At 36.7% G+C, this 27,811-nt stretch overlaps 1 protein-coding gene across 1 annotated transcript in view; it reads left to right on the top strand.

Moving 5' to 3' along the window:
* Positions 1-27,811, top strand: part of CATSPERE (catsper channel auxiliary subunit epsilon) — a 145,642-nt gene that overhangs the window by 73,994 nt on the left and 43,837 nt on the right. The window contains exons 9-12 of the mRNA XM_043924360.1: positions 9,265-9,757; positions 18,259-18,736; positions 24,591-25,033; positions 27,550-27,608. Coding sequence (XP_043780295.1) covers positions 9,265-9,757; positions 18,259-18,736; positions 24,591-25,033; positions 27,550-27,608 — 1,473 coding nt within the window. The remainder of the gene's footprint in view (positions 1-9,264; positions 9,758-18,258; positions 18,737-24,590; positions 25,034-27,549; positions 27,609-27,811) is intronic.

The following is a 27,811-nucleotide window of genomic DNA, read 5'->3' as shown; positions in this document are numbered from 1 at the left end:
CAAACCAGTCAATCCTAAGGGAAATCAACACTGAATATTCATTGAAAGGACGGCTACTAAAGTTGAAGCTCCAATACTTTGGCCACCCAATGTGAAGAACCAACTCACTGGAAAAGACCGTGATGCTGGGAATGATTGAGGACAAGAGGAGAGTGGGGCGACAGAGGATGAGATGGTTGGATGGCATCATGGACTTAATGGACATGAGTTTGAGCAAACTCTGGGAGAGAGTGAAAGACAGGGAAGCCTGGTGTGCTGCAGTCCATGGAGTCACAAAGAGTCGGATACTACTGAGCAACTGAACAACACGCACTCTTGGTGGGAATGTTAATTGGCATAGCCACTATGGAAGAACTTCCTCAAGAAATTAAAAAGAGAACTACCGTATGATCTAGCAATTCCACTTCTGGATATTTGCCCTAAGAAAATAAAAACATTAATTGAACAGATAGATGTGTTCACTGCAGCATTATTTACAATAGCCAAGATATGGAAGCAACCTAAATATCCATCAGTAGATGAACCAATAAAGATGGGATACACACACAGACACAATGAACTATTACTCAGCCATAAAAAATAATGAAATCCTGCTATTTACAACATGGATGGACCTAGAGAGTATTATGCTAAATGAATTAGGTCAGACAAAGAAAGAAAAATACTGTATGAAATCCTGCTATTTACAACATGGATGGACCTAGAGAGTATTATGCTAAATGAATTAGGTCAGACAAAGAAAGAAAAATACTGTATGATCTCACTTGTATGTGCAATCTTAAAGTCAAACAATTTAGTGGAGCAATCCACACTGTGTGTCTCAGAAAAAAATAAAAATAAAATAAAAGTCAAACAAAGTAAAATAGAAACAGACATAGTTACAGAGAACAAACTGGTGGCTGCCAGTGGGTGGGAGGTGTGGGGACTTTGATGAAATAAGTGAAGGGAATTAAGAGGTACAAATCTGTAATTATACAATAATTCACAGGGATATAATATACAGTATAGGAATATAGCAGTAATACTGTAATAATTTTGTATGGTAACAGATGATTACTAAATTTATCATGGTGATCACTGTGTTATTACTTTGATTGTCAAATCACTATGTTGTACACCTGAAATGAACATAATATTGTATGTCAACTGTACTTTAATAAAATAAAATAAGTATATGGGAAGCTAATTAAAAAAAGAAATTCAACTTCATGGTAACTAATACAGAATAAGTATAGATTTAACTTAGTTTTTTGGCAACATGTATATCAGTTGGTTTTCACAATTAATTCAGCAAATCTTTGTTGTACATCTACAAATCAAGCTACAGTTAGAAACTAGAAGTACAGTCAAGGTCCCTACCTTCTATATTCAAATTTTAAGTGGGAATTCAAGAATTGAAATTATTCTAACATGGGAAATGGATAATTAACAAGTAAATATGTAAATAACATAATATATTGTATCAAGAACTATGAAAAACTATACTAAATGATAATACAGAGAGAAATATATTTAGACACCATCTTAGAGGTGGCATTGAGTTGAGATAAAAGGGTTTGTATGAATCAGAAATGTGAAAAAATGTGGAAAGACTAATCTACATTCTTAAAAAGGAAAAAAGATTAGTGATGGAACAGATACATAAACAATTATAGACCAATACATCTGAAAAAGAAAAAACATTCTAGAAAATACAGTTTTTCAAACATGACTCAAAAGGAAATACAGGAGTTGAGCAATATTTTAACTATGAAGAAACTTAATCAGTACTTAGCAATCTTTAAGGAAGGTGAGAGAGCACTGGCTCAGAAAATTTCAATCCTAACTTGCAAAATGAAGTTACCAAGTTTGCATATGCCAATTCAGGCAAAGTATATATGAGAAAGAAAACTTATATGCTGATGTCATTTATGAACCTAGATGCAAAACTCTGAATAAAATGTTAGCAAAATAAATCCAATAATACATGAAAAGAGAAATGACATATAGTCAAGTTGGTTTATACCAGAAGTGCAAGGTTAGTATAATATTTTAAATGTTTTAACATAATTTATTACATTAATAAAGGAGAAAACTGCATGTCCTCTCAGTAGGGACAGAATAAAGCTTTACTTTATTTTTACCTCATATCATATATTACTTACCTCGTGAAAGTGAAAGTGAAAGTCACTTATTCGGGTCTGACTCTTTGCGACCCCATGGACTTAGTCCATGGAATTCTCCTGGCCAGAATACTGGAGTGGGTAGCCTTTCCCTTCTCCAGGGGATCTTCCCAACCCAGAGATTGAACCCAAGTTTCCCACATTTCAAGAGGACTCTTTCCCAGCTGAGCCACAAGGGAAGACCAAGAATATTGGAGTGGGTAGCCTATCCCTTCTCCAGCGGATCTTCCTGACCCAGGCCTTGAACGGGGGTCTCCTGCATTGCAGGCAGATTCTTTTCCAACTGAGCTATCAGGGAAGCTCAATACTTACCTCATATCATACATTAAAATAATCTCAGATTAATAATAATTATGATAATAATAAAACAACTTCAGAAGACATATATGTGAAAGGCTAAGCTGAAAATTTTAGAAAGAGATAGGATAATATCTTTATTGCCTCAGGATAGAAAATAATTTCTATAATTAATAAAGGTATCTCAAATTATAAAATCAAAGATTTGATAAACACTCATTAATAGGAACATGAAGTGATGTTTCACTTTATTGACAATTAGAGAAAAATATTAATAGCCCAACGAGGACCATTTACACACAGAGACTGATAAATATGTTAACATTTTATAATGTTATTAATGAAAACATATCAGTCTATTCAGGCTTCTGAAACAAAATACCACAAGCTGGGTGACTTATAACAACAGAAGCTTATTTTTCACAGTTCTGAAGGCTGGAAATCTGAAATCAGGATGCCAGTATGGTTGATCGAGGGCCCTCTTTTGGGTGTCAGAATTCTCACCATATCCTCACATGGCAGAACAGGCTGGGGAGCTCTCTTGGGCTTCTTTTACAAGGGCATTAATCCCACTTATGAGAGCTCTACCCTCATGACTTACCTCCCTAAGGCCCCACTATTACCATCATATTGGGCATTAGGATTTCAATATATGAATACTGAGCAAACACAAACATTCATACCATAGCAATGTGCAACAATGGGAACACTTACATACATTGCTAGCAGAAGTATAAATTGGCACAAGCAATTTGAAAGATATGTTTACATTGTCAGACAAAGTTGAAGATGCATGTATTCAATGGTTGAGCAATTCAACACCTGTGTTTACCTTAGAGAAACCCATGCACAGGTGAATCAAGAGATATGTGAAAGTACATTTGTAGCAGCATTTTTCTGAAAGGAAAAAATTTGAAACTCTAATTTCCTTTCATAGGGAAATGGATAAACATTCTCTTGCATAATTAGACACAGCAACACAAATCAACATGAACGTATTTCACAAGCATAATATTGAAGGAAAAAGGAATGGCAAACTACTTCTGCATTCTTGCCTTAAGAACCCCATGCACAGTATAAAAATGCAGAAAGATGTGACCCTGAAAGATGAACTCCCCAGGTCGGAAGCTGTCCAATATGCTACTGGAGAAGAGTGGAGAAATAGCTCCAGAATGAATGAAAAGTCTGAGTCAAAGTGGAAAAAATGTCCAGTTGTGGATGTGTCTGGTGGTAAAAGTAAAGTCCAATGCTGTAAAGAACAATATTGCATAGGAACCTGGAACGTTAGGTCCATGAATCAAGGTAAATTGGAAGTGGTCAAACAGGAGATGGCAAGAATGAACATCGACATTTTAGAAGTGAACTAGAATGGAATGGAATGGGCAACAATCCCTTAGAAGAAATGGAGTAGCCCTCATAGTCAACAAAGTCTCAAAAATGACAGAATGATCTCGGTTCATTTCCAAGGCAAACCATTCAGTATCACAGTAATCCAAGTCTATGCCCCAACCACTAATGCCGAAGAAGCTGAACAGTTCTATGAAGACCTACAAGACCTTCTAGAACTAACAGCAAAAAAAAAAAAAAAAAAAGATGCCCTTTTCATCATAGGGGATTGGAATGCAAAAGTAAGAAGTCAAGAGATACCTGGAGAAAAAGGCTAGTTTGGCCATGGAGTACAAAATGAATCAGGGAAAAGGCTAACACAGTTTTGCCAAGAGAACGCACTAGTCAGAGCAAACACCCTCTTCCAACAACATGAGAGACGACTCTACACATGAACATCACCAGATGGTCAACACCGAAATCAGATTGATTACATTCCTTGCAGCCAGAGATGAAGAAGCTCTATACAGTCAGCAAAAACAAGACCAGGAGCTGACTGTGGCTCAGATCATGAACTCCTTATTGCCAAATTCAGACTTAAATTGAAGAAAGTAGGGAAAACCACTAGACCATTCAGGTATGACCTAAATCAAATCCATTATGATTATACAGTGGAAGAGAGAAATAGATTCAAGGGATTAGATTTAATAGAGTACCTGAAGAACTATGGATGGAAGTTCATAACATTGTACCAGAGGCGGTGATCAAGACTATCCCCAAGAAAAAGAAATGCAAAAAGGCAAAATGGTAGTCTGAGGAGGTCTTACAGATAGCTGAGAAAAGAAGAGAAATGAAAAGCAAAGGAGAAAAGGAAATATAAACCCATCTGAATACAGAGTTCCACAGAATAGCAAGGAAAGACATGAAAGCCCTCCTAAGTGAACAGTGCAAAGAAACAGAGGGGAAAACAAACAAACAAACAAACAAAAAACACATAATGGGAAAGACTAGAGACATTGTCAAGAAAATCAGAGATACAAAGGGAATATTTCATGCAACGATGGGCACAATTAAAGGATAGAAATAGTATGGACCTAACAGAAGCAGAAGAGGTGGCAAGAATACACAGAACTATACAAAAAAGATCTTAATGATGCAGATAACCATGGTGGTGTGATTGCTCATCTAGAGCCAGACATCTTGGAGTACAAAGTCAAGGGGGCCTTAGCATCACTATGAACAAGCTAGTGGAGGTGATGGAATTCCAGTTGAGCTATTTCAAATCCTAAAAGATGATGCTGTGAAAGTGCTGCACTCAATATGCCAGCAAATTTGGAAAATTCAGCAATGGCCACAGGACTGGAAAAGGTCAGTTTTCATTCCAATCCAAAGACAGACAACACCAAAGAATGCTCAAACTACTGCACAATTGCACTCATTTCACATGCTAACGAAGTGATGCTCAAAATTCTCCAAGCCAGGCTTCAACAGTACATGAACCGAGAACTTCCAGATGTTCAAGCTGGCTTTAGAAAAGGCAGAGGAAACAGAGATCAAATTGCCAACATCCGCTGGATCATAGGAAAAACAAGAGAATTTTAGAAAAACACCTACTTCTGCTTTGTTGACTATGCCAAAGCCTTTCACTGTGTGGATCACAACAAACTGGAATATTCTTCAAGAGATAGGAATACCAGACCCCCTGAGCTGCCTCTTGAGAAATCTGTATGCAGGTCAGGAAGCAACAGTTAGAACTGGACATGGAACAACAGACTGGTTCCAAATAGGAAAAGGAGTACGTCAAGGCTGTATATTGTCACCTTGTTTATTTAATATATGCAGAGCACATCATGCGAAATGCCAGGCTGGATGAAGCACAAGCTAGAATCAAGATTGCCAGGAGAAATAGCAATAACCTCAGATACGCAGATGACACTACCCTTATGGCAGAAAGCAAAGAAGAATCTTGTGATGAAAGTGAAAGAGGAGAGTGGAAAAGTTGGCTTAAAACTCAGCATTCAAAAAACGAAGATCATGGCATCTGGTCTCATCACTTCATGGCAAATAGACGGGGAAACAATGAAACAATGACAGACTTTATTTTCTTGGATTCCAAAAATCATTTCAGATTGTGACTGCAGCCTTGAAATTAAAAGACGCTTGCTCCTGGGAAGAAAACCTATGATAAACTCAGATAATGTCTTAAAAAGCAGAGACATTATTTTGCCAACAAAGGTCCATCTAGGTAAAGTTATGGTTTTCCAGTAGTCATGCATGCATGTAAGAACTGGACCATAAAGAAGTCTGAGCACCAAAGAACTGATGCTTTTGAACTGTGGTGTTGGAGAAGACTCTTGAGAGTCCCTTGGACTGCAAGGAGGTCAATCAAATCCATCCTAAAGGGAATCAATCCTGAATATTCACTGGATGCACTGATACTGAAGCTGAAGCTCCAATATTTTGGCTACCCGATGTGAAGAGCCGACTCATTGGAACAGACCCTGATGCTGGGAAAGATTGAAGGCAGGAGGAGAAGGGGATGACAGAGGATGAGCTGGTTGGATGGCATCACTGACTTAATGGACATGAGTTTGAGAAAACTCCAAGAGATGGTGAAAGACAGGGAAGCCTGGCGTGCTGCAGTCCATGGAGTTGCAAAGAGTCAGACATGACTGAGTGACTGAACAAAAGAACACCTGAAATATAATGTGACATATGGGATTGAATAGGGGGAAAGATTAAGATTCCATTAAAGTATTGGAATAGTTTGAACTTTTTCCTGGATATAATATATGGGCCACTGAATTTTCTAAGTAGTATTTAAGCAAGCACAGAAAATAGAAAGCAGAGAGAGAACTGGTAACTGACTTCATAGAGCACAGAATTTCTGTTAGTTGAGAGCTTGCAGAAGGGAATTCTGAAAAGAAGTTCTCTAGGGTACCTGCAATTGTGCTCCCTGAATATGGAAACGTAGCATATCTCCTCCCAAAAGCATTTGAATTAACAAGTTATAACTACTTAAGATAACTTAGATTTGGAATCAGGAGGGGAGAAGCAGAGTGAGGCACAATGGGAATAAGAGGTATACCTCAGAGGTATCTCACAACTTGTTTCTGCTTCTCCCTTAAATATTAAAGGACATTTAATATTAAATATTAAAGGACCACCAATTACAGAAAGCTTCGAACAGATTGAGAGACCTACATCAATAAACAGAAGAACTCAAGTCAGAGGACATAGGACACAGCAGGAAGCAAAAGAAAGTTCACAAAAAAATATACTGTGTACACAGAAATAAGAGAAGATATTATATACATAAAAGGTGACTAAGATGCTATAAAATGAGAAGAAAAGAATTTGAAACGTGTATAAATGTAGTCACAATTTTTTTAAAAAAATCAGAGGTTTGAAAGCAAAATGATAGACATGGAAAACTGAAAAGCTCAGTATGCTTGGCCAGGCCTTCAGTCCTGGGTCCTTCCTAGATCTTGTAGGTAACCAGTTATCCAATCAAACACAATAGTCACTGATACATAATTGTTCTATGGCTGCTTATGAGATTATTATATAGTCAGTGGACAATAACAAAATGATACTGATGATTTTAAAAGACCAACTGGTGCTTGAAACCAATGTTAGTCAGTGGTGTGGCTTGCCAAAAGCAATAATTGGATCAAGTTTAATGGTGTCATGGTTTAGGGCATAGAAGTTTGATGACATACCTTCAATTGCCCCAACATGGGGTTTCCTTCACCTGGCAGGACCTCATTCTGAGTGGGCAGAATGCCATCACCACCAACCGAGTGTATATTCATTGAGGAAACAGGAAACTCAAGAAGCATTTACTGAACATTCTTTAAACTGATGTCCCCTGAATTGCCCTGCTGAGAAATTCTCCTTAGAACTTCTCATAAGTTTTAAGATACATGTCAGAGTGCTTGTTTTCACAAATACATTTGTGTGTCCACTTCAAAAGATAGACCCAGCCCTGTCAAATTTCATAATACAAAGAAAAAAAGTGACGATCTTAAAAAACTTATAGAAAGGCACCTCATTTGAATAATAACAAGAGTCAGTGTGTCGTCTGACTTCCCATTAGTAAAGCTGAATATGCAAGGCTGGAGAAAATGCCTTCAAAATTTTGAAGTCTCTATCTAGCCAAATTACATATCTTTATGTAAAATAAAGATATTTTGGGGTATTCAGAGTCTCAAAAATTTTATGTTCGCATACCCATTAACAGAGAGGTACTAAAAAATGTGTTTTAACAAAACAAGAAAGATCAAAGCATTGGACCCAGTAAATGGTGACTTCAACCCAGGGAATAAAGAAAGAAAATTTCAGGAAAGAAGTACTAGGTTACCTCTGCATTTACCACATGGAAGATATTGTGGAGCACCATTTTAATTACCTACTGGGAAACTTAGAAAACTGAGCATATTTTTAAGTGAAATCATTAACTTTATGGGAAATATTGTAAATATACATATAGGAAAATAATACATATAGGAAAACTTGATTATGACTTTCTCAGTAGTTAACAATATATATATATATATAAAATAACAATGTAAATACTATAAATTTAGCTAAACACTATGATATTAACTTGAAAAAAGAGATGTACAGGCAGGTATATTATGTGGCAGAAATAGTTTCATGTGTCATATAAGAAGCCAAAATGAACAAAATTACATATTAAGAGAGCAGTATAAGAATATTTATTTGAGATAATGGAGACATTTCAGAACATAGAGCTGCAAGAATCAAAACTGTTTTCTTTTGGTAACTAAAGTGAGGAATGAGGAGAAATGGGGCTGTGGTGGTGTTTTAATATTGTTTTGTTTTACCCAGACTTATGTTGATAAAAATAAAATTTTTTATAAAAGATGATAAACGAGGTGGATGAACCTAGAGCCTGTTATACAGAGTGAAGTTAGGTCAAAAAGAAAAACAAATATCATATATTAATGCATATATATGGAATCTAGAAAAATAGTACTAATGAAACTATTTACAGAGAAGAAATGGAGATGCAGTTGTAGAGAATGGTCTGGTGGACACAGCAGGGGACAGGGAGGGTAGGACAAATTGAGAAAGTAGCACTAACATACATACACTATCATATATAAAATATGTAAAATGTAAAATAACTAGTGGGAAGCTTCTGTATAACACAGGGAGTTCAACCTGGTGTTCTGTGATGACCTAGAGGGGTGGAATGGGGGAGGCAGGTGGAGGGAGGCTCAAGAAGGAAGGGATATATATGACTGATGGCATAAAATATGCCATTATGACTGATTGGCACTGATGTATGGCAGAGGCCACCACAACATTGTAAAGCAATTATTCTCCAATAAAAGAAAAGAAAAGAAATGTTAAAAAAAAAAAAAAAAGATGATGCCAGCACCATGCAAGATGAATGAGAAGAAGGAGGGGGTGCGTTTTTCTTTTATATTTTCTATTTTTCTCTTCTTAGGAAATGGTATATCTCGGTACCAATGACAACAAGTGATGTGCTAAAAGAGGTTAAAGGAAATCCAGTGGCTTTTCAAGACTGCTTTATTGCAAATAGTCTTTTCCTGCTGACTTCTCCTATGTTGACAATACCTGAGAGTCCTGGGTTTTTACCAATATCATCACCACAGGGTAGTCAGTTAATAGCAAATTGGGCTGCTTGTGGTCCTTCATTTGTTGTGGTGGTAGCTGACATGGAGACCTTTCAGACAAATGATTCATTCCATACTTGGACCAGAATCAGAGTGCCTCCAAATATTCTGACTGAAGATGAAAGACACAATGTGTCTGATGTGACCGTATCACGGGATGGAATTTTTTTCTTAATAAATGGTATTCTTTACTTAAAAAATTATAATACATTTACAAGACTGGGAAGCAATGCAAATCTTCCTGATGGTGGAATTATTGGCATTACATCAAGAAGGTGGTGTTGGATCAGCTATTTATTAAAGGTTAGTAAAAGATTACATATATATGTATATTACACCTGCACATTTAGATATATTTACCGAACTGTTTGGTCTTCCAGGTGGTCTAGACGTAAAGAATTTGCCTGCCAATGCAGGAGATGCGGGTTCAATCCCTGGGTCGGGAAGATCCCCTGGAGAAGGAAATGGCAACCCACTCCAGTATTCTTTTTTTTTTTTTTTTTCACTTTCACTGCTGTCTGAGAAATCCCATGGACAGAGGAACCTGGAGGGCTACAGTCTATGGGGTCGCAAAAGAGTTGGACGTGACTAAGTGACTAAACAACAGCAGCAACTATTTTCGGTTGTAGGTTTTTTCCTTTTATCTCTTTATATACATTGTGCCACTCTTTCTGGCCTGTAGAGTCTATCCTGAAAAGTCCGATAATTCTCTTATGGTAGTTCCCCTATATATAACCAGTTGCTTTTCTCTTGTTGCTCTTAAGATTCTCTCTTTAATTTTTTTTTTTTTTTTTTTTTTTGCCATTTTAATTATATTTTGTCTCTGTGTTCATCTTGTTTGGCAACCCTCTGTGCTTCCTGGACCTGGATGTCTGTTTCTTTTCTCAGGTTAGTGAAGTTTTCAGCTCTTATTTCTTCAAATAAATTCTCTGCCTCTTTCTTTCTCTCTTTTCCTTTTATCTTCTCCTCAATAATGCAAATGTTAGTATGATGTTGCATTGATGTTGTCCCAAAAGGACAGTTCATATGGTTTTCACTACTCTGTCTTCCTGACCACTGATTAATTCCTCTGTATCATCTAATCTTATTGTCAATACCTTCTAGGATGTTTTTCATTTTAGCTTTTATATTCTTCTGCTCTAGCTCTTTTTATATATTTTCTGACTCTGTTGAAATTCTTACTATATTCATTCATTCTCCCAAATTCATTGAGCATTTTATGTTCATTATCTTGATCTCTTTATCAGATATATTGCTTATCTCCACTTTGCTAAATTCTTTTTCTGGGATTTTGTCTTGTTTCTTCATTTGGAACATAATCGTCTGCCTCATTTTCCCAGTTCTTTACTGTTTACTTCCATGTGTTAGATAGGTCAGCTGTGTCTCCTGAACTTGTAAAAGTAGCTTTGCATAGGAGACAGTCTATGGGGCCCAGCAGCACACCCCTTTGGTTACCAGAACTATATTCTTTAGTGGTACCCCTGACATGTACTGTGAATACACACTTCCCTTGTGGTGGGGCTGACTAGTGGGCATGCTGGCCAGTGAGGCTGGCCAAGCTGGCTGTGAGGCTGCCCTTTGGGTGGTGGCTGTGCGCCCATTGGAGAGCAGGGTAGGCTTCTTGCTCAGTTGGTTGTGTGGCCCAGCGGATGTGGGGCTTCTGCAACCCCTTGGAGGACAGGGCTGGGTTTCTGTGTAGCTGTCTTCATGGATCAGGTGGCCTCTTGGCTGGTGCAAACCTGTTGCAGAGTGGGGCCAAGTCAAACAACTCTGAATACAAAGTTAAAACAAATTTATGCAAACTACCAGAGCTTCCCTAAGATGACATATGTAACAGCTACACCCCCATATCAATTAAAGAAATTGAATTTGTTATTTAAAAACCTTCCCACACAGAAAACTTCACGCCAAGAGTATTTCACCAGTGAATTCTATGATATATTTTTAAAATAAATGCCACAATTTCTAAAATCTTTCAGAAAACTGAACAAGGGGGATACTTTCTGATTTATTCAGTGAGGCCACCATTATGTGATACCACAACCAAGAATAACACATGACAAGGATATAAAACTGCAGACCAATATCTCTTACTAACAAAGATTTAAAACCTATGAACAAAGTGTTAGTAAACCAGATATAAAAATATATAAAAAGGAAAATACATCATGACCAAGTGGGTTTAACTTAGAAATAAAAGAGTGATTTGCAATAGAAAATCAATCAACATAATTCACCTTATTAGAAAATAATTTAAAAAACCCATATGATCATCTCAATAGGTACATATAAAAGCATTTGACAAAATGTAGTATACACAATTAATTTTAAAAATCAGCAAATTAAGAATAAAAGAGAATTTCCTCAACCTAACACAGAACATTTATGAGAAACCTTAAGCTAACATTGTCCAATGGTAAAAGACTGTTACTTACTCTGCTCAGATTTGATGTAAAAATGCTGTTATTGGTTAAACCTACCATTTGGTGTTCATTTTTTATTAACACCATTTGCTCCTTTGTTCCTTTCTTCCATTTCTTGCTTAAAATAAGGAACAAGGTGAGAATGTTTGCCCACACCACATCTATTCAACATTGTATTGACAGTTTTGGCAGGTGCAATGAGTTAAGAAATGAATAAAAGGAATCTGTATTGAAAAGGAGACTGTCTTTATTCAAACACTTTTAAATGTAGAAAAGATTATGAAATCTATTTTTTTTAAGTTACAGGGCTAATAAGTGAGTTTACCAGGTTGCAGTATATAAGATCAATATAAAAAAATCAACCACATATTTATATAGCAATTTAATTTTGTATATGAAAGATACAAACATATAAGTGAACAATCATAAATTGAAATTTTTAAAAATACTGTTTAAATAGAATTTAAAATATTAAATACTTAGGAATAAACCTGATAAAAGATATGCAAATACATACACATTAAAACTACAAATATTATTGAGTGAAGTAAAAGACATATATAATGTATCATAGGTTGAAATGTATGAAAATGTATCTTGTTCATAGGTGGAAAACATGCAATATTGTTACAATGAGAATGCTTGAGAAAAGCAGCACTTCAATTAAAATCCTATTGGCTTTCATAGAAATTAAGAAGCTGATTCTATCAGTATGAAACAAAAAAAATCTAGAAATAAATGCCACTAAAAATGTAGATCTTGGTTGGAATGCAGAATATTTTAAAAATTTTGAATTCTTCCTAAGCTTATCTACATGAACAGTATGAAAAGACAAAAAGATGGGACACTGAAATATGAACTCCACAGGTCGGTAGGTGCCTAATATGCTCCTGGAGATCAGTGGAGAAATAACTCCAAAAAGAATGAAGAGATGGAGCCAAAGCAAAAACAACACCCAGTTGTGGATATCACTGGTGATGGAAGTAAAGTTCAATGCTGTAAAGAGCAATATTGCAGAGGAACCTGGAATGTTAGGTCCATGAATCAAGGCAAACTGGAAGTGGTCAAACAGGAGATGGCAAGAGTGAATGTTGACATTTTAGGAATCAGTGAACTAAAAGGGACTGGAACGGGTGAATTTAACTCAGATGACCATTATATCTACTACTGTGGGCAAGAATCCCTTAGAAGAAATGGAGTAGCTGTCATAGTCAACAAAAGAGTCCAAAATGCAGTACTTGGATGCAATCTTAAAAACGACAGAATGACCTCTGTTCATTTCCAAGGCAAACCTTTCAATATCACAGTAATCCAAGTCTATGCCCTGACCAGTAATGCTGAAGAAGCTAAAGTTGAATGGTTCTATGAAGACCTACAGGATCTTCTAGAACTAACACCCAAAAAAAGATGTCCTTTTCCTTATAGGGCCTGGAATGGAAAAGTTGGAAATCAAGAAATACCTGGAGTAATAGGCAAATTTGGCCTTGGAGTACAGAATGAATCAGGGCAAAAGCTAATAGAATTTTGCCAAGAGAATGCACTGGTCATAGCAAACACCCTCTTCCAACAACACAAGAGAAGACTGTACACATGGACATCACCAGATGGTCAATACTGAAATCAGATTGATTATAGTCTTTGCAGCCAAAGAGGAGAAGCTCTATACAGTCAGCAAAAACAAGACTGGGAGCTGACTGTGGCTCAGATCATGAACTCCTTATTGCCAAATTCAGACTTAAATTGAAGAAAGTAGGGAAAACCACTAGACCATTCAGGTATGACCTAAATCAAATCCCTTAGGTTTATATAGTGGAAGTGACAAATAGATTCAAGGGACTAGATCTGACAGACAGAGTGCCTGAAGAACTGTGGATGGAGGCTCATGACATTCTATAGGAGCCAGTGATCAAGGCCATCCCCAAGAAAAAGAAATGCAAAATGGCTATCTGAGGAGCCCTTACAAATACCTGTGAAAAGAAGAGAAGTGAAAGGCAAAGGAGAAAAGGAAAGACATACCTAAACTCAGAGTTCCAAAGAACAGCAAGGAGAGACAAGAAAGCCTTCCTCAGTGATAAATGCAAAGAAATAGAGGAAAACAATGGAATGGGAAAGACTAGAGATCTCTTCAAGAAAATTAGAGACATGAAGGGAACATTTCATGCAAAGATGGGCACAATAAAGGACAGAAATGATATGGACCTAACAGAAGCAGAAGATATTAAGAAGAGGTGGCAAGAATACACAGAAGAACTATACAAAAAAGATCTCAGGACCCAGATAATCATGATGGTGTGATCATTCACCTAGAGCCAGACATCCTAGAATGTGACGTCAAGTGGGCCTTAGGAAGCATCACTACGAACAAAGCTAGTTGAGGTGATGGCATTTCAGTTGAGCTATTTCAAATCCTAAAAGATGATGCTGTGAAAGTGCTGCACTCAATATGCCAGCAAATTTGGAAAACTCACACAGGACTGGAAAAGGTCAGTTTTCATGCCAATCCCTAAGAAAGGCAATGCCAAAGAATGCTCAAACTACCGCACAATTCCACTCATCTCAAACACTAGTAAAGTAATGCTCAAAATTCTCCAAGCCAGGCTTCAGCAATACTTGAACTGTGAACTTCCAGATGTTCAAGCTGGTTTTGGAAAAGGCAGAGGAACCAGAAATCAAATTGCCAACATCCTCTGGATCACTGAAAAAGCAAGAGAGTTCCAGAAAAACATCTATTTCTGCTTTATTGACTATGCCAAAGCCTTTGACTGTGTGGATCACCACAAACTGTGGAGGATTCTTCAAGAGATGGGACTACCAGACCACCTGACCTGCCTCTTGAGAAACCTGTAGCAGGTCAGGAAGCAACAGTTAGAGCTGGACATGGAACAAGAGACTGGTTCCAAATAGGGAAAGGAGTACATCAAGGCTGTATATTGTCACCCTACTTATTTAACTTATATGCAGAGTACATCATGAGAAATGCTGGACTGGATGAAGCCCAAGCTGGAATCAAGATTGCCGGGAGAAATGTCAATAACCTCAGATATGCAGATGACACCACCCTTAACGGCAGAAAGTGAAGAAGAACTAAAGAGCCTCTCGATGAAAGTGAAAGAGGAGAGTGAGAAAGTTGGCTTAAAGCTCAACATTCAGAAAACTAAGACCATGGCATCTGGTCCCATCCCTTCATGGCAAATAGATGGGGAAACAATGGAAACAGTGAGAGACTTTATTTTCTTGGGCTCCAAAATCACTGCAGGTGGTGAGTGCAGCCATAAAATTAAAAGGTGCTTACTCCTTGGAAGGAAAGTTATGACCAACCTAGACAGCATATTAAAAAGCAGAGACATTACTTTACCAACAAAGGTCCATCTAGTCAAGGCTATGGTTTTTCCAGTAGTCGTGTATGGATGTGAGAATTGGACTGTAAAGAAAGCTGAGCACCAAAGAATTGATGCTTTTGAACTATGGTGTTGGAGAAGACTCTTGAGAGTCCCTTGGACTGCAAGGAAATTCAACCAGTCTATCCTAAAGGAAATCAGTCCTGGGTGTTCATTGGAAGGACTGATGCAGAAGCTGAAACTCCAGTACTTTGGCCACTTGGTGAAAAGAACTGACTCATTGGAAAAGACCCTGATGCTGGGAAAGATTGAAGGTAGGAGGAGAAGGGGATGACAGAGGATGAGATGGTTGGATGGCATCACCGACTCAATGGACATGAATTGGAGTAAGCTCCAAGGGATGGGTGAAAGACAGGGAAGCCTGGCATTCTGCAGTCCAGGGGATCACTATGAGTCAGACACAACTTAGCCACTGAACAGAACAGAAAGTGTCTTTATTTTTTGCCTTCATTTCCACCAAATACAGAATTATATAATGACACGTGGGTTTTGTTGTTTTTCAGTTGTTTTTAAAGCAATTTACAAAGACATTTGGTTATCTTACGGCTTTCATCATTTTTGTTAAGAAGTGAGCCATTATTCCAGTCATTTTTCTCAAGTATATAATGTGTCTTTTTTACTCATTTCTCCTTTAGATCCTTCATTTTATCTTTGGTTTTCAGCATTTTTATTATGTGCTTATGTATAATTTCCTTTGTATTTTTCCTGTTTGTGGTTCAGTTGAGCCTCTTGGATTTCTGGGATTATGTCTTTCATTAATTTTTGGATGTTCTTGAACATTATTTCTTCAAATACTTCTTCTGCACCAGTCTCTTTTTCCTCTTCTTCTAGGATTCCAGAAACATATATATATGAGACTTCATATGGGCAGATGCCCTGATTTTTTTTATTTGTATTTCAGTTAGGATACATGCTATTAACCTGTCATCAAATCCACTGCTCTTTTACTCTTGTTATTCTCAGTTAACTCTTAAATCCATCTAGTAATGTCTTTATTCCTCGTATCATATCTTTAATTTCTAGCATTTCCATTCTGTTTTTTTTTTTAATTTATTTTTGGCTGCGCTGGGTCTTAGTTGCTGCATGTGGGCTTTCTCTACTTGAGGTGAGTAGGGGCTACTCTCTAGTTGCAGAGCTCAGGCTTCTCATTGCAGTGGCTTCTCTTGTTGCAGAGCACAGCTGTAGGTATGTGGGCTTCAGTAGTTGTAGCACGCAGGCTCAGTAGTTGTGGCACACAGGCTTAGTTGCTCTGCAGCATGTGGGATCTTCCCGAGCCAGGGACAGGATCTATGTGCCCTGCATTGGCAAGTGGATTCTTGACCACTGGACCACCAGGGAAGTTCCCTATTCTGTTTTTGTTTTTTTTAAATCATCTACATATCTTAGCTATAATTCCCCATCTCTGCATTCTTGCTTGTCTTTCCACTAGATTTTCAGTGTTTCATCATAGCAATTTTCTTTTTTGCTGTGCCTGGAGTCTCAGCACTGACGAGATTCCAGAGATCTCTTCATACTTTGTAACTGAGTCACCAGCTTTCCAAATCCTAAGAAAGTCATCTCTGCTGCCAGCTTTTTTTTTTTTTTAATCTCTGAGGATTTCTCTTTCCTTTCTCATCAGCCCCAGGATTTCTTGCCTTGGGAGATTTCTCTCTCTCTCCTGCTTCCCTGCCCCTAATCCTTGCATGGAGACTGCTTTATACTCTCAGTGAAGACCATGTATATCTCAGAAGGAGAGCTTGTCTTAGCTCTCTTATCCCACTTCCTGTATATGGTAGCAAGCATCCAGAATGCTGACAGATTTTTCTCAACTTTGTTGCCCTGGTGCCTGTCCCCTCCCTGTCTTCAGAAGGTTACTGCTTTATATTTGGGAGAGGCCACGAATGTATCAGAGGGATTGCTCCACTTTCCTGCCTTGCCCCAAGACCTTGGCTTACTATACCCAAGCACTAAGTGAAGATCGGTAGGAAAGAGTTTTGGGTAGGTATAATCTCATTACATGGCTGGGGCTCACTGGAGTTCCCATCTATCATGTTTATGACCAATTCCCCTTCCCATCTGTCTGCCAAGAACAGTGAGAATAACTGTGAGTCTTTTCTATAAAGGGCTCATCATTTTGTTTCTAATCTATTTCCTTCTTGAGAATTGTTTCGCACTCATTTTCAGCAATAGAAGTTCTAGGTTTTAAATTAAATCTTCATTTGGCAAAACATCTTTTTACCCCAAATGGTCTCTCTTTTTTTTAGTTATCAGTTCGATTTCTTTCCACATACTGTTTGAGTATAGACTAGATATTTGTACATTAAATAAATGTACAAATCTATTTATTTTGAGAGACAAGATATGCACAAAAGACTCTGTTGATTGTCATAGACATAGAACTTCCATTTTAAGTAAAAATCTTTAAGAATTAGAACCATTTGGGGGAGGGGAGATGGGGAAAAGGGGGTACCTGGCTCCCTAAATGAAATTACACCCACTGAATCTCAGACATAGCATCTCTGGGTAGTCTTCCCCTCTAACAGTGTCCATCAAAGGGTAGTACTGATTTGTCTCAGGTTTTAAGTTCTCTCTTCTCTTTAGCAAAGGAAGTTGGAATTCCAAAAATAATGTTTGAAGTATCCTTATTTCTTGACCTTAGTAAACATCAAAGTCTAAGGGACACTCCTGGTCAGAGTAGATAAATACATAAGAAAAGAGAAGGCTAATGCTCTTTGAGGATTTAAAAGGGAATTTAAATTAATTATTTATATTGATAGAAAAAGTATATAAAAGAATAAAATTACTGGAATAATTTATTTTTATACCTATGTGTAATATATTTCCATGTAACTTCTATGTCTGAAGTATTGTTCAGAAATACAATACAAATTAAACCTTAGTAGTTACTGTGTTTTATTTTTAAGTGTTGCAAAATAGAAGACAGGAACTGTTAGCACCCTCTCTAAAATCAAAGATATTCTAATTGTTTTCTATTTTGTCACAGGATAAAGAAAGAAGAAGCGACATGGCAATCTGGACAGAAAATGAAGTTTATCTTGGATATACTCTTCTTAAATTTGTTAAAATAGTAACTACTGAAAAACTGAAAGGACTTCTAAATATGTCACCAACTGCTACTCTGACTATACACAATGTTGAGTATACAGGACACCCTTTGGAACTTGCCTTGTTATTAAATTACTGCATTATATGTAACACCTCCAAAACAATTTACCTAGTGATATACAATGAAGATACAATACAATGGGTATTCCAAGACTTTGCATTAGATGTCACTATTGACACTTTTTTAATTCCATATTTCTTATATTCAGCAATGCCAGAATTATTACTATGGGACAAACATAGGGTCTACTATTATTATCATAATTTCACAGATACTGGAGTTTTACAGACAACTACAGAATTTGGAAATCTATCAAGATTATCACAAAACAGCATTATTCACAATGTTCTTATGGGTAAGTTATCTTCAATCTGCAAAAATTATTCTAGATTTCATAGACATCTTCCTTATGAAGATGTACAATTGTAATGCATTAATATATGGTGTTTTTGATAAAGATGTTTAGATGTTTTACCATCTAAAAATGGTTATCTTTAAAATTCTATTAATGCTAACTAGGATCTCATAAGGGACTTCCCTGGTGGCTCAGAAGGTAAAGAATCTGCCAGCAATGCAGGCTACCCACTTTGCTATTCTTGCCTGGAGAATTCCATATATAGAAGAATCTGGTGGGCTACAGTCCATGGGGTCTGAAAGAGTCGGACGCAACTGATAGACTAACACTTTCACTTTTTTTCCCAGAATCTCATAAAGCAAAATGGCAAACTCAAGTTCTTTATTCAGAGGTACATTTTGATCAATCAGCAGATACACATGCAACTTGCATATGTGTTTTCAGTGTAGGAGGTGATGTGTGGTTGTATTCACTTCCTAGGGCTTAGGACTCACATAACAAAGTACCACAAACTGGTACAAACTTAAAGCCACAGAAATTTATTGTCTCAGTTCTAGAGGCTAGAATTCCACATTTAAAGTGTTGGCAGGGCCATACTCCCTCTGAAATCTGAAGGAATCTTTCCTAGCTTCTATGACTTGTTGGCAAACCTTGCCATTCCTTCCTTGCAGCTTCATCATTCCGGTCACTGCCTGTGGCATCACATAGCATTCTTCCTGTCTTCATACACCATCTTGTTATAAGGACACCAGGGCCAACCGTAGCCCAGAATGATCTCATCTTAACTAATTACATCTGTAATGACTCTGTTTCCAAATATAGTCATGTTCTGAAGCAGCATCTGGAGTTAGAAGTTCAACATAACTTTTTTGAGGGGACACAATTCAATTAAACTGAATTCTATAACAGATGTTGTAGAGCTAAACCAATCTGTTTTCAAGTCCATAAAAATGTCATTTAACGTTTCCAAACCTCAGTTTTCTAATCTAAAATATATTAATAGGACTGTCACATTGACTAGATAAGGGGTTGTATATAAAATGCTTAGATAATACTTGGCAAGTGGTAAGCCTTTAACTAATAGTAGTTATTCTTGGGCTTCTCTGGCGGCTCAGTGGTAAAGAATCCACCAGCCAATGCAGGAGACACGGGTTCTGTCCCTAATCAAGAAGGATCCCACTTGCCTCGGAGCAATGAAGCCTGTATGCACAACTAGTGTACCTCTGCTCTAGAGCCCGGGAGCCATAATTACTGAAGCCCACATGCCTTAGAACCCGTGCTCCACAACAAGAGGATCCACATCAATGAGAAGCCCACACGCCACAACTAGAGATAAGTCAGCACAGCAATGACGACCCAGCACAGCCAAAAATAAATTAGTTAATTACATTTAAAAACACATTATTTATTCTTCATGTTATTATTCCTAAGGTAGTGTACTAGACATTATATGAAACACAAAGAAATAGAAAGTTTGATCCTCAAGGAATCTAGTTAGGAGTTAAATTAACTGAGACATTTAAACTAAATATCACTGTTGTTTGTAATTGATCTTTCTTGACCCCATATCACCCTTCAACTCACAGCCATTCAATTTTGCTACTTCCTTTTACAGCAAAACTCCAAGAAGTATTGCCTACTTTCACTTTTTCCTCTTTCCTCTCATTCTTTCTTGAATCCACTCTAATAAAATTTTCTCAAAAACTGCCCTTGTCAGGGGTTTCGATGACTCCCACTTTGTTAATCCAGTGGCCAATTTCCAGTCATCTTTTGTGATCTGGCAGCAGCAGCACTTGAAACAATTCAACATGGCCTTTTTCCTGAAACACGTTTTCCCAAAGACTTTGGGGGGTATTTTTGATCTTCCTCCTGTTTCACCAACCTCAACCTCTTTTCCATTCTCATCTTCTTAATTCCTAAATGGAGAAGTAGTTGAACTCTCTTTACATTCATTCTTTGTATGTAATTCATTCTAATGTAATTCTTTACATTACATTCATTCTTTGCCCTCCAGCCAAGATCCCTAGCCTGAACTCCAAACTGCTATTTCTTACTACCTCTTGATCCTTTCACTCAGATGACTAGTGTGCACCTCAGACTAACATATCCAAAACTGAATCCTTGAGTCCCTCACCCACACTGCAGCCTGCTTCTTCCCTTGTCGTCCCCTACCAAGTAAATAGCTCTTCTTTTCTTCCAACCACAAACCTTGACCTCATCCTTGAATTCTCCCCTTTTACATCCCATAGCAAGCCATTATCAAATCCTGTTGGCTATGTGTAAAAAGTATATCTAAAATCTAACCTTTTTTCACCATTCCCACTCCAGTCCAAGCCCCTATCCTCTCTAGCCCATAAGTATAAGAGTTTTTTAAGTGGTCTCTCACCTTTTATCTGTGTGTCCCCATCATCAACCAGGTTAGGGTACACCTAGCAGCCAGAGTGAGCCTTTGAAAATATATGCAAAATCATATTCCTCTGCTTAAAACTCTCATTTGGCTTCTTATATCACTCAGAATAAAATCTAAAACCTTTAGCATAACCTGAAACACAGTATGAGATCTGGCCCTAGACTCTGATGTGGTCTCCTATCACTTGACTCTTTGTTCACTGTTACCTAGCCAGACTGGCCTCTTTGCTATTCCTTGGATATCTGCTGCCAAGAATATTCTTCACTTTGATATTGACATAACTCTTCTATTTAATTCAAGCTTAAGTCCAAGTATTTTTTTATGTGTGACGTCTCTGGTAATGTCATAATATGAAAGGACTTTCCAATTATTAGAAATATTGTCATATATTTTCTGTGAATAGTTTAACTTTGGGAGTTCCCTGGTGATCCAGTGGTTAAGAATCTACCTTGCAATGCGGGGACACAGGTTCGATCCCTGGTTGGGAAACTGGCTCCCACATGCTGTGGAGCAACTGAACCCATGCACTACACCTAGAGACTCCATGCACTGCAACTGGGGAGTCCATGCACTGCAGCAGAAGACCCTGTGTGATTCAGTGAAACCCCATGTGCAACTAAGACCCGAAGCAGCCAAATAAGTCCTAAAATAAAATTTTTTAATATTTTAAAAAATAGTTTAACATTATAATTCTTATGTTTCCATCTTTAATTCACTATATTATTGTATTTGGTATAAGTTAGAAACCTAATTTTATTTCTTATTTTTCCTCTGAAACCTGGTATTGCCTTCAGATTAGTCTTCTATTAAGCAAAGCTTGCCCCACAGATCTGAAATGCCAATTTTAGTGTGTATTTATTCCTCATGTTAAGTGATTTCAGTTTTAGGCTATTCCCTCCCACTCATCTGTCTTCACAAGATCTATAGTGTTTTGATTACTGCAGCTTTAATCACCTAACACACTAAGTGTGTGTGTTTAGTCACCAAGTGTGTGTGTCCGACTCTTTGTGACAGTATGAACTGTAGCCCGCCCAGTCTCCTCTGTTTGTGAGATTTCTCAAGCAAGAATCTGGAGTGGGTTGCCACTTCCTTCTCCAGGGGATCTTCCCTACCCAGGGGTTGAATTCACATCCTTTGAATTGGCAGACAGATTGTTTACCACTAAGCCACCAGGAAAGCCCCTAACACACTATGTAATTTACTTATTTTATGTTTATTGGTTGCCTTCCCCAAAGTAAAGTAAGCTACAAAGGAAAAAAATCTTTTAGTTTTTACTAATGTGTCCTCCCAACTATCTAGAGTGGTGTGTAGCTATAGTTGAGCATTCAATAAATATGTAATGAATAGATGAATGCATATTTGCCATATCTTCCCAATCAGGATGTTATATGTCTTCATTAGTTTTATTTTCTTTAATTGGTCTATTAAATTCTTTCATCTCTTCTTCAGTCAATTTTAGATGTTTGTATTTATTGGCAAAGACTTCATATTTTAATGTTTAAATTTCTTACATATCTGTATTTCTATTCTCTTGCTCATTTATAATATGTCCCTACTTGCTGGTTTGCAAGATATTTATTATTTTTAGAGGGTTTTTTTGGTTTTGTTTTCCTTTCCTTTGAAAAGAACTGTTTTATTTATCAACTCTACATCCTTTTTTATTTAATTCCTTAATTTCTGCTTTTATCATTAATGATTCTTTTATATAGAGTGTTATATAAAAGTTATGCAAACTTTTATGTACAGTGTTCTTATTCTCATTATTTTAAAAAATAACTTCTAATTTTCATCTTAACTTCATGTTTAATCCAAAATTCACTTAATAGTGTTTTAAGGAGCAGTGTGATAGGAAAATGGGAGTATGTTGACACTGTTACTATAATATTCTGATCCTAAAAAACAGCATTTCTGATTTGAGTTTGATTAGAATATAATTTATGGCAATTTGTGAAAATGTCATTTAATTATTTAGATTCCAAATGTAAGGTGCAAAAGCACAAAACACTCTGAATCTCCCTAACTCTTTTATTCACCTTTTTCCTTTCAGCTAGTCCTTTCTAAGTGTTGTTTTTGACAGTATAATCCTGGGAGCTGTACACAGAGTGTCGTATCTGAAAAGAAAGCTATGAAGCCAACTAGACCACCTGTTCATTTTATAGATATGGTTATAGAACCAAAGAGGTTAAGAAATGTACTGTTTATGAATGTCTATAACTTCGTTATAATACTCTATTAAGGGGAGAAAGTCGATTATTATTTATAGAGTGAACCTGAAAAGGTGCTAGTTCCTTCACCACCACCTTTTCTTCATCCCAACTGCATTAGCCTACTATTGCTGCTGGGCTTCCTAAGGTGGCTCAGTGGTAAAAAGAATCTGCCTGTGAATGCAGGAGACACTGGAGACACAGGTTCACTCCATGGGCCAGGAAGATCCCCTGAAGGAGGAAGTAGCAACCCACTCCAGTATTCTTGCCTGGAAAATTCCATGGACAGAGGAGCCTGGCAAGCTAAAGTCCATAGGGTTACAAAGAGGTGGACACAACTAAGCAACTGAACATGCACACACTATGGCTGCTATAAAAAATATCACAGACCAGGTGGCTTAAACAACAGAAATTTATTTTTTCACAATTCTGGAAGCTAGAAGTTCAAGATCAAGATGTCATCAAGGTTGGTTTCTGACCGGCTTAGAGACAGTGCCCACCTTTTCACTGTGTCCTCACATAGCCTTTTTTCTTTGTGCCGGCAGAGAGAGAAAGAGATCTCTGGTATATCTTCCTCCCCTGATAAAGACATCAGTCATATTGGATTAGGGCCCCATCCTTCTGACCTCATTTAACCTTAATTACCTCGTTAGAGCCTCTACATTCAAATACAGTCACAATGAGAGTTAGGGCTTCAACACAGGCATTTTGAGGGGACATAATTCGGTCCATATCACAATACTTCCTAATAATACCATTCCTGTCATACTCATCCTCATTTTTATTTGATGCACTAATTCAAGCTCTTTCTTGTATGTTCATGTGATTATAAAAGTCATACAGTGAATGAAAGAAGAAAGGTATGCAGAAAAACAAAATGCTCTGCTATGAAGTGGGAGAGCAGCTCTCAAACATTATGTAAAGTTATCGGTTTGTGTCTGCACACCTTGATTTTCTCAAAGTATATAAATATCATTATGAAAGAAATTATTTTGGTTAATAGTGCACTTAAGTAGGGGCTTCCCTGGTGGCTCAGGTGATAAAGAATCTACCTGCAATGTGGGAGACCCCGGGTTCGATCCCTGGGTTGAGAAGATCCCCTGGAGAAGGGAATGGCTACCCATGCCAACATTCTTGCCTGGAGAATCCCATGGACAGAGTAGCCTGGCGGGCTACAGTCCATGTCAGCATGGATTTATGTTAACTTAGAGTAACAAAAACTTTTCTCTTTTTTTTCCAGATTATTATGGAAATATTGTGGTAAAAATGGAAAACAATGTAATGTTTTATTTCAAGTTTAAAGTCAAAGATGCAATAAAGCTACATTTATGGACAAATAGCACAGTAAAATCATTAGTTTGCTTTAAACCATCTGGTAATATGTATCTCCTATATGTTTTTGAAAATGGCAAAATATATCCAGAGGATTATCCCTTAAAACTGGAAGCACAAAGTATAACTTTCAAGACAAAAGAAAAGTGCCCCTACATGGCATTTCATAATGATATTATTCATTTTTCTTACCTTTTGGACAAGGGACAAAACCTGTCAGTTTGGGCTCAAATAGTCTATCCAGAAAATATTGGTCTATATATCATTGTGGAATCATATGGCCCCAAAATATTAGAAATGAAAGATAAGATTCACTATGAAATTGCCTCAGGATATTGCAGTAAAACCATGGTAAGTTAATATTTTAAAATTCTTTGATTTTAATAAATGTAAAATTATAATATTAACATTTAAAAAAAACAAATGTCTCTTCAAGTTTAGCTTTGAAATATTGAGAAATATGTATGTTTTTAATGAATAATGATATGATAACTCATTAACTTCTGAGTGACAATTTTTATTTTCAACATCCAGGGCCTCTTTGCCACTTAAAAGCACATTCCTATTGAACTCTTTTATTGTCAATTGTATTTTTCACTTCCCTTTAAAAAAAAAAATAGCATGTGACTGTTTTGTGGAGTTCTATCTGCTATCGAAAAAGCAAGAGAGTTCCAGAAAAACATCTATTTCTGCTTTAATGACTATGCCAAAGCCTTTGACTGTGTGGATCACAATAAACTGGACAATTCTGAAAGAGATGGGCACACCAGACCACCTGACCTGCCTCCTGAGAAACCTGTATGCAGGTCAGGAAGCAACAGTTAGAACCAGACATGGAACAACAGACTGCTTCCGTTTCACAAAAGATAACATTAAACTTTTAAAATCTAATTATATCCAAGAAAATTCTTGTAAAATAATGTTTATGATTATATATGAAGAAAAATGTGGCATACAGAAGAATACAGGTGCAAATTTGACAATTAGTTCCTTTCTTTGAACATGAAACTAGATTTTTTTTCTCTTTTTTTGCTCTGTATTTTTTTTAACTTTTTATTGGAGTACATTCAATTAACAATGTTGTGATAGTTTCAGGTAGACAGCAAAGGGGCTCAGTCATACATATACATGCATCCATTCTCCCCCAAATTCCCCTCCCATCCAGGCTGTCACATAACACTGAGCAGAGTTCCCTGCGCTATATACAGTAGGACCCTGTTAGTTATTCATTTTATATATAGCAGTGTGTACATGTACATCCCAAACTCCCTAATAATCCATTTTCCCCATTCTTCCCCTCTGGCAACCATAAGTTCATTCTCTAAGTCTGTGAGTCTCTTTCTGTTTTGTAAATAAGTTCATTTATATCATTTCTTTTTAGATTCTGCATATAAGGGATGTCATATGATATTTTTCCTCCTCTGTCAGATTTACTTCACTCAGCATGACAATCTCTAGGTCCATCCGTGTTGCTGCAAATGGCATTACTTCATTCTTCTCAATGGCTGAGTAATATTCCATTGCATATATGTACCACATCTTCTTTATCTATTCCTCTGTTGATGGAAATTTAAGTTGCTTCCATGTCTTGACTATTGTAAATAGTGCTGCAATTAACATTAGAATGCATGTATTCTTTCAGACCATGTTTTTCTCCAGGTATATGCCCAGGAGTAGGATTGCAGGGTCATCTGGTAGCTCTATTTTTAATTTTTTAAGGAACCTTCACACTGTTCTCCATAGTGGCTATACCAATTTACATTCCTACCAACAATGAGGGTTCTCTTCTCTCTATACCTTCTCCAGCATTTATTGTGGATTTTTTGATGATAGCCATTTTGACTGGTGTGAGGCGATATCTCATTGAAGTGAAGCTAGATTTATTTTTAGTGTGATTACTTTCATAGCCTCAACTTTATCATAAAAGATTGCATATTTTATGTCATTTAACTTAGTATCCAGCATACAAGTAAATAAACTTTGTTTAAGAGATAAGATTTTTCACTAAGGTTTTTTAAATATTTATTTATTTGGCTGCACCAGGTCTTAGTTGCAGCATGTGGGATCTACTAGTTGCAGGGATCAAACCCAGGCCCCCTGCATTAGGTGTGCAAAGACTTAGCCACTGGACCGCCAGAGAAGTCCCTCACTAAGATTGTTTTACAGGCACAAAGTCTGTTATCACAACAGATTAACTAGATCTGAAGATATATATATATGACAAAGAACTATGTAGAAATTATAGCTTCCATACTTCAAAAATGTGAAATTTATAATTTTCTGCCTTTGTCATCATATATGTTCTATAAATGGCTTTACCCTGAGATGATAGTAACCACATAGGATACTGAAAACTGAGATGAAACATGGTTCAGAGGGAAGAAAATATGCAAAAGGCAAATGGACATTTTAAAAACTTACTCAAAAACAACAGAGGAAAGATCAAGCAAATAACTCTCCATAGTCTCAAAAACTATAGACAATATGATATCTATAATCATTTAAAAACCTCAAAGAAGAATTTAAAAGGTCCAGAGACAGGTTATTATAAACCAGAGGAAAGTGAAAAGCTTGCTATGCTGATATAAATGAAAAATAAAAGAACATTCCAACAACAAAAGTTAAATGAGGAGAGAGAAACAATGTAAATAAAAGAGCTATGATAATATAAAAAGTAAAATAAGGGAATATAAAAAGGAAAATTGAATATCTACATAATTGGAGTTTCTGAGATAGACAACAAATTAGAAAAATGCTAAATATTATTTTTCTTACCTAGAGAAAGATTTAAATCTGTCTTGAAAGTATCCATTGTCTCCATTCCCAATTTTCCTGCGTTACATAAACTTTTTTATTTTCTTTTTCAGACAATAACATTTTCTCAGAATATAAATTATGAGGCAGTAGATGATTATTTCAAGTTGCAGTAAGTATGACTTTTAAAAGAGTCTATTCAATATTAAATATGCTATTCAGGTTATTGATTTGTACATATTGTTTTATTTAAATGGCCTCATATCCTTTTAAATATCCAGATTTCAAATTCTTTTAGATATCTCAAAAGATGCAAGATTAGTATTCTATAGAAAAAATGTAAAATACTCCTTTAGTTTAATGGAAACATAACCC

Source organism: Cervus elaphus, chromosome 14, assembly GCF_910594005.1.
Source record: "Cervus elaphus chromosome 14, mCerEla1.1, whole genome shotgun sequence".
Lineage (NCBI taxonomy): Eukaryota > Metazoa > Chordata > Mammalia > Artiodactyla > Cervidae > Cervus > Cervus elaphus.
The sequence above is the reverse complement of the archived record's forward strand: the minus strand, read 5'-3'. Positions and strand labels throughout refer to the sequence as shown.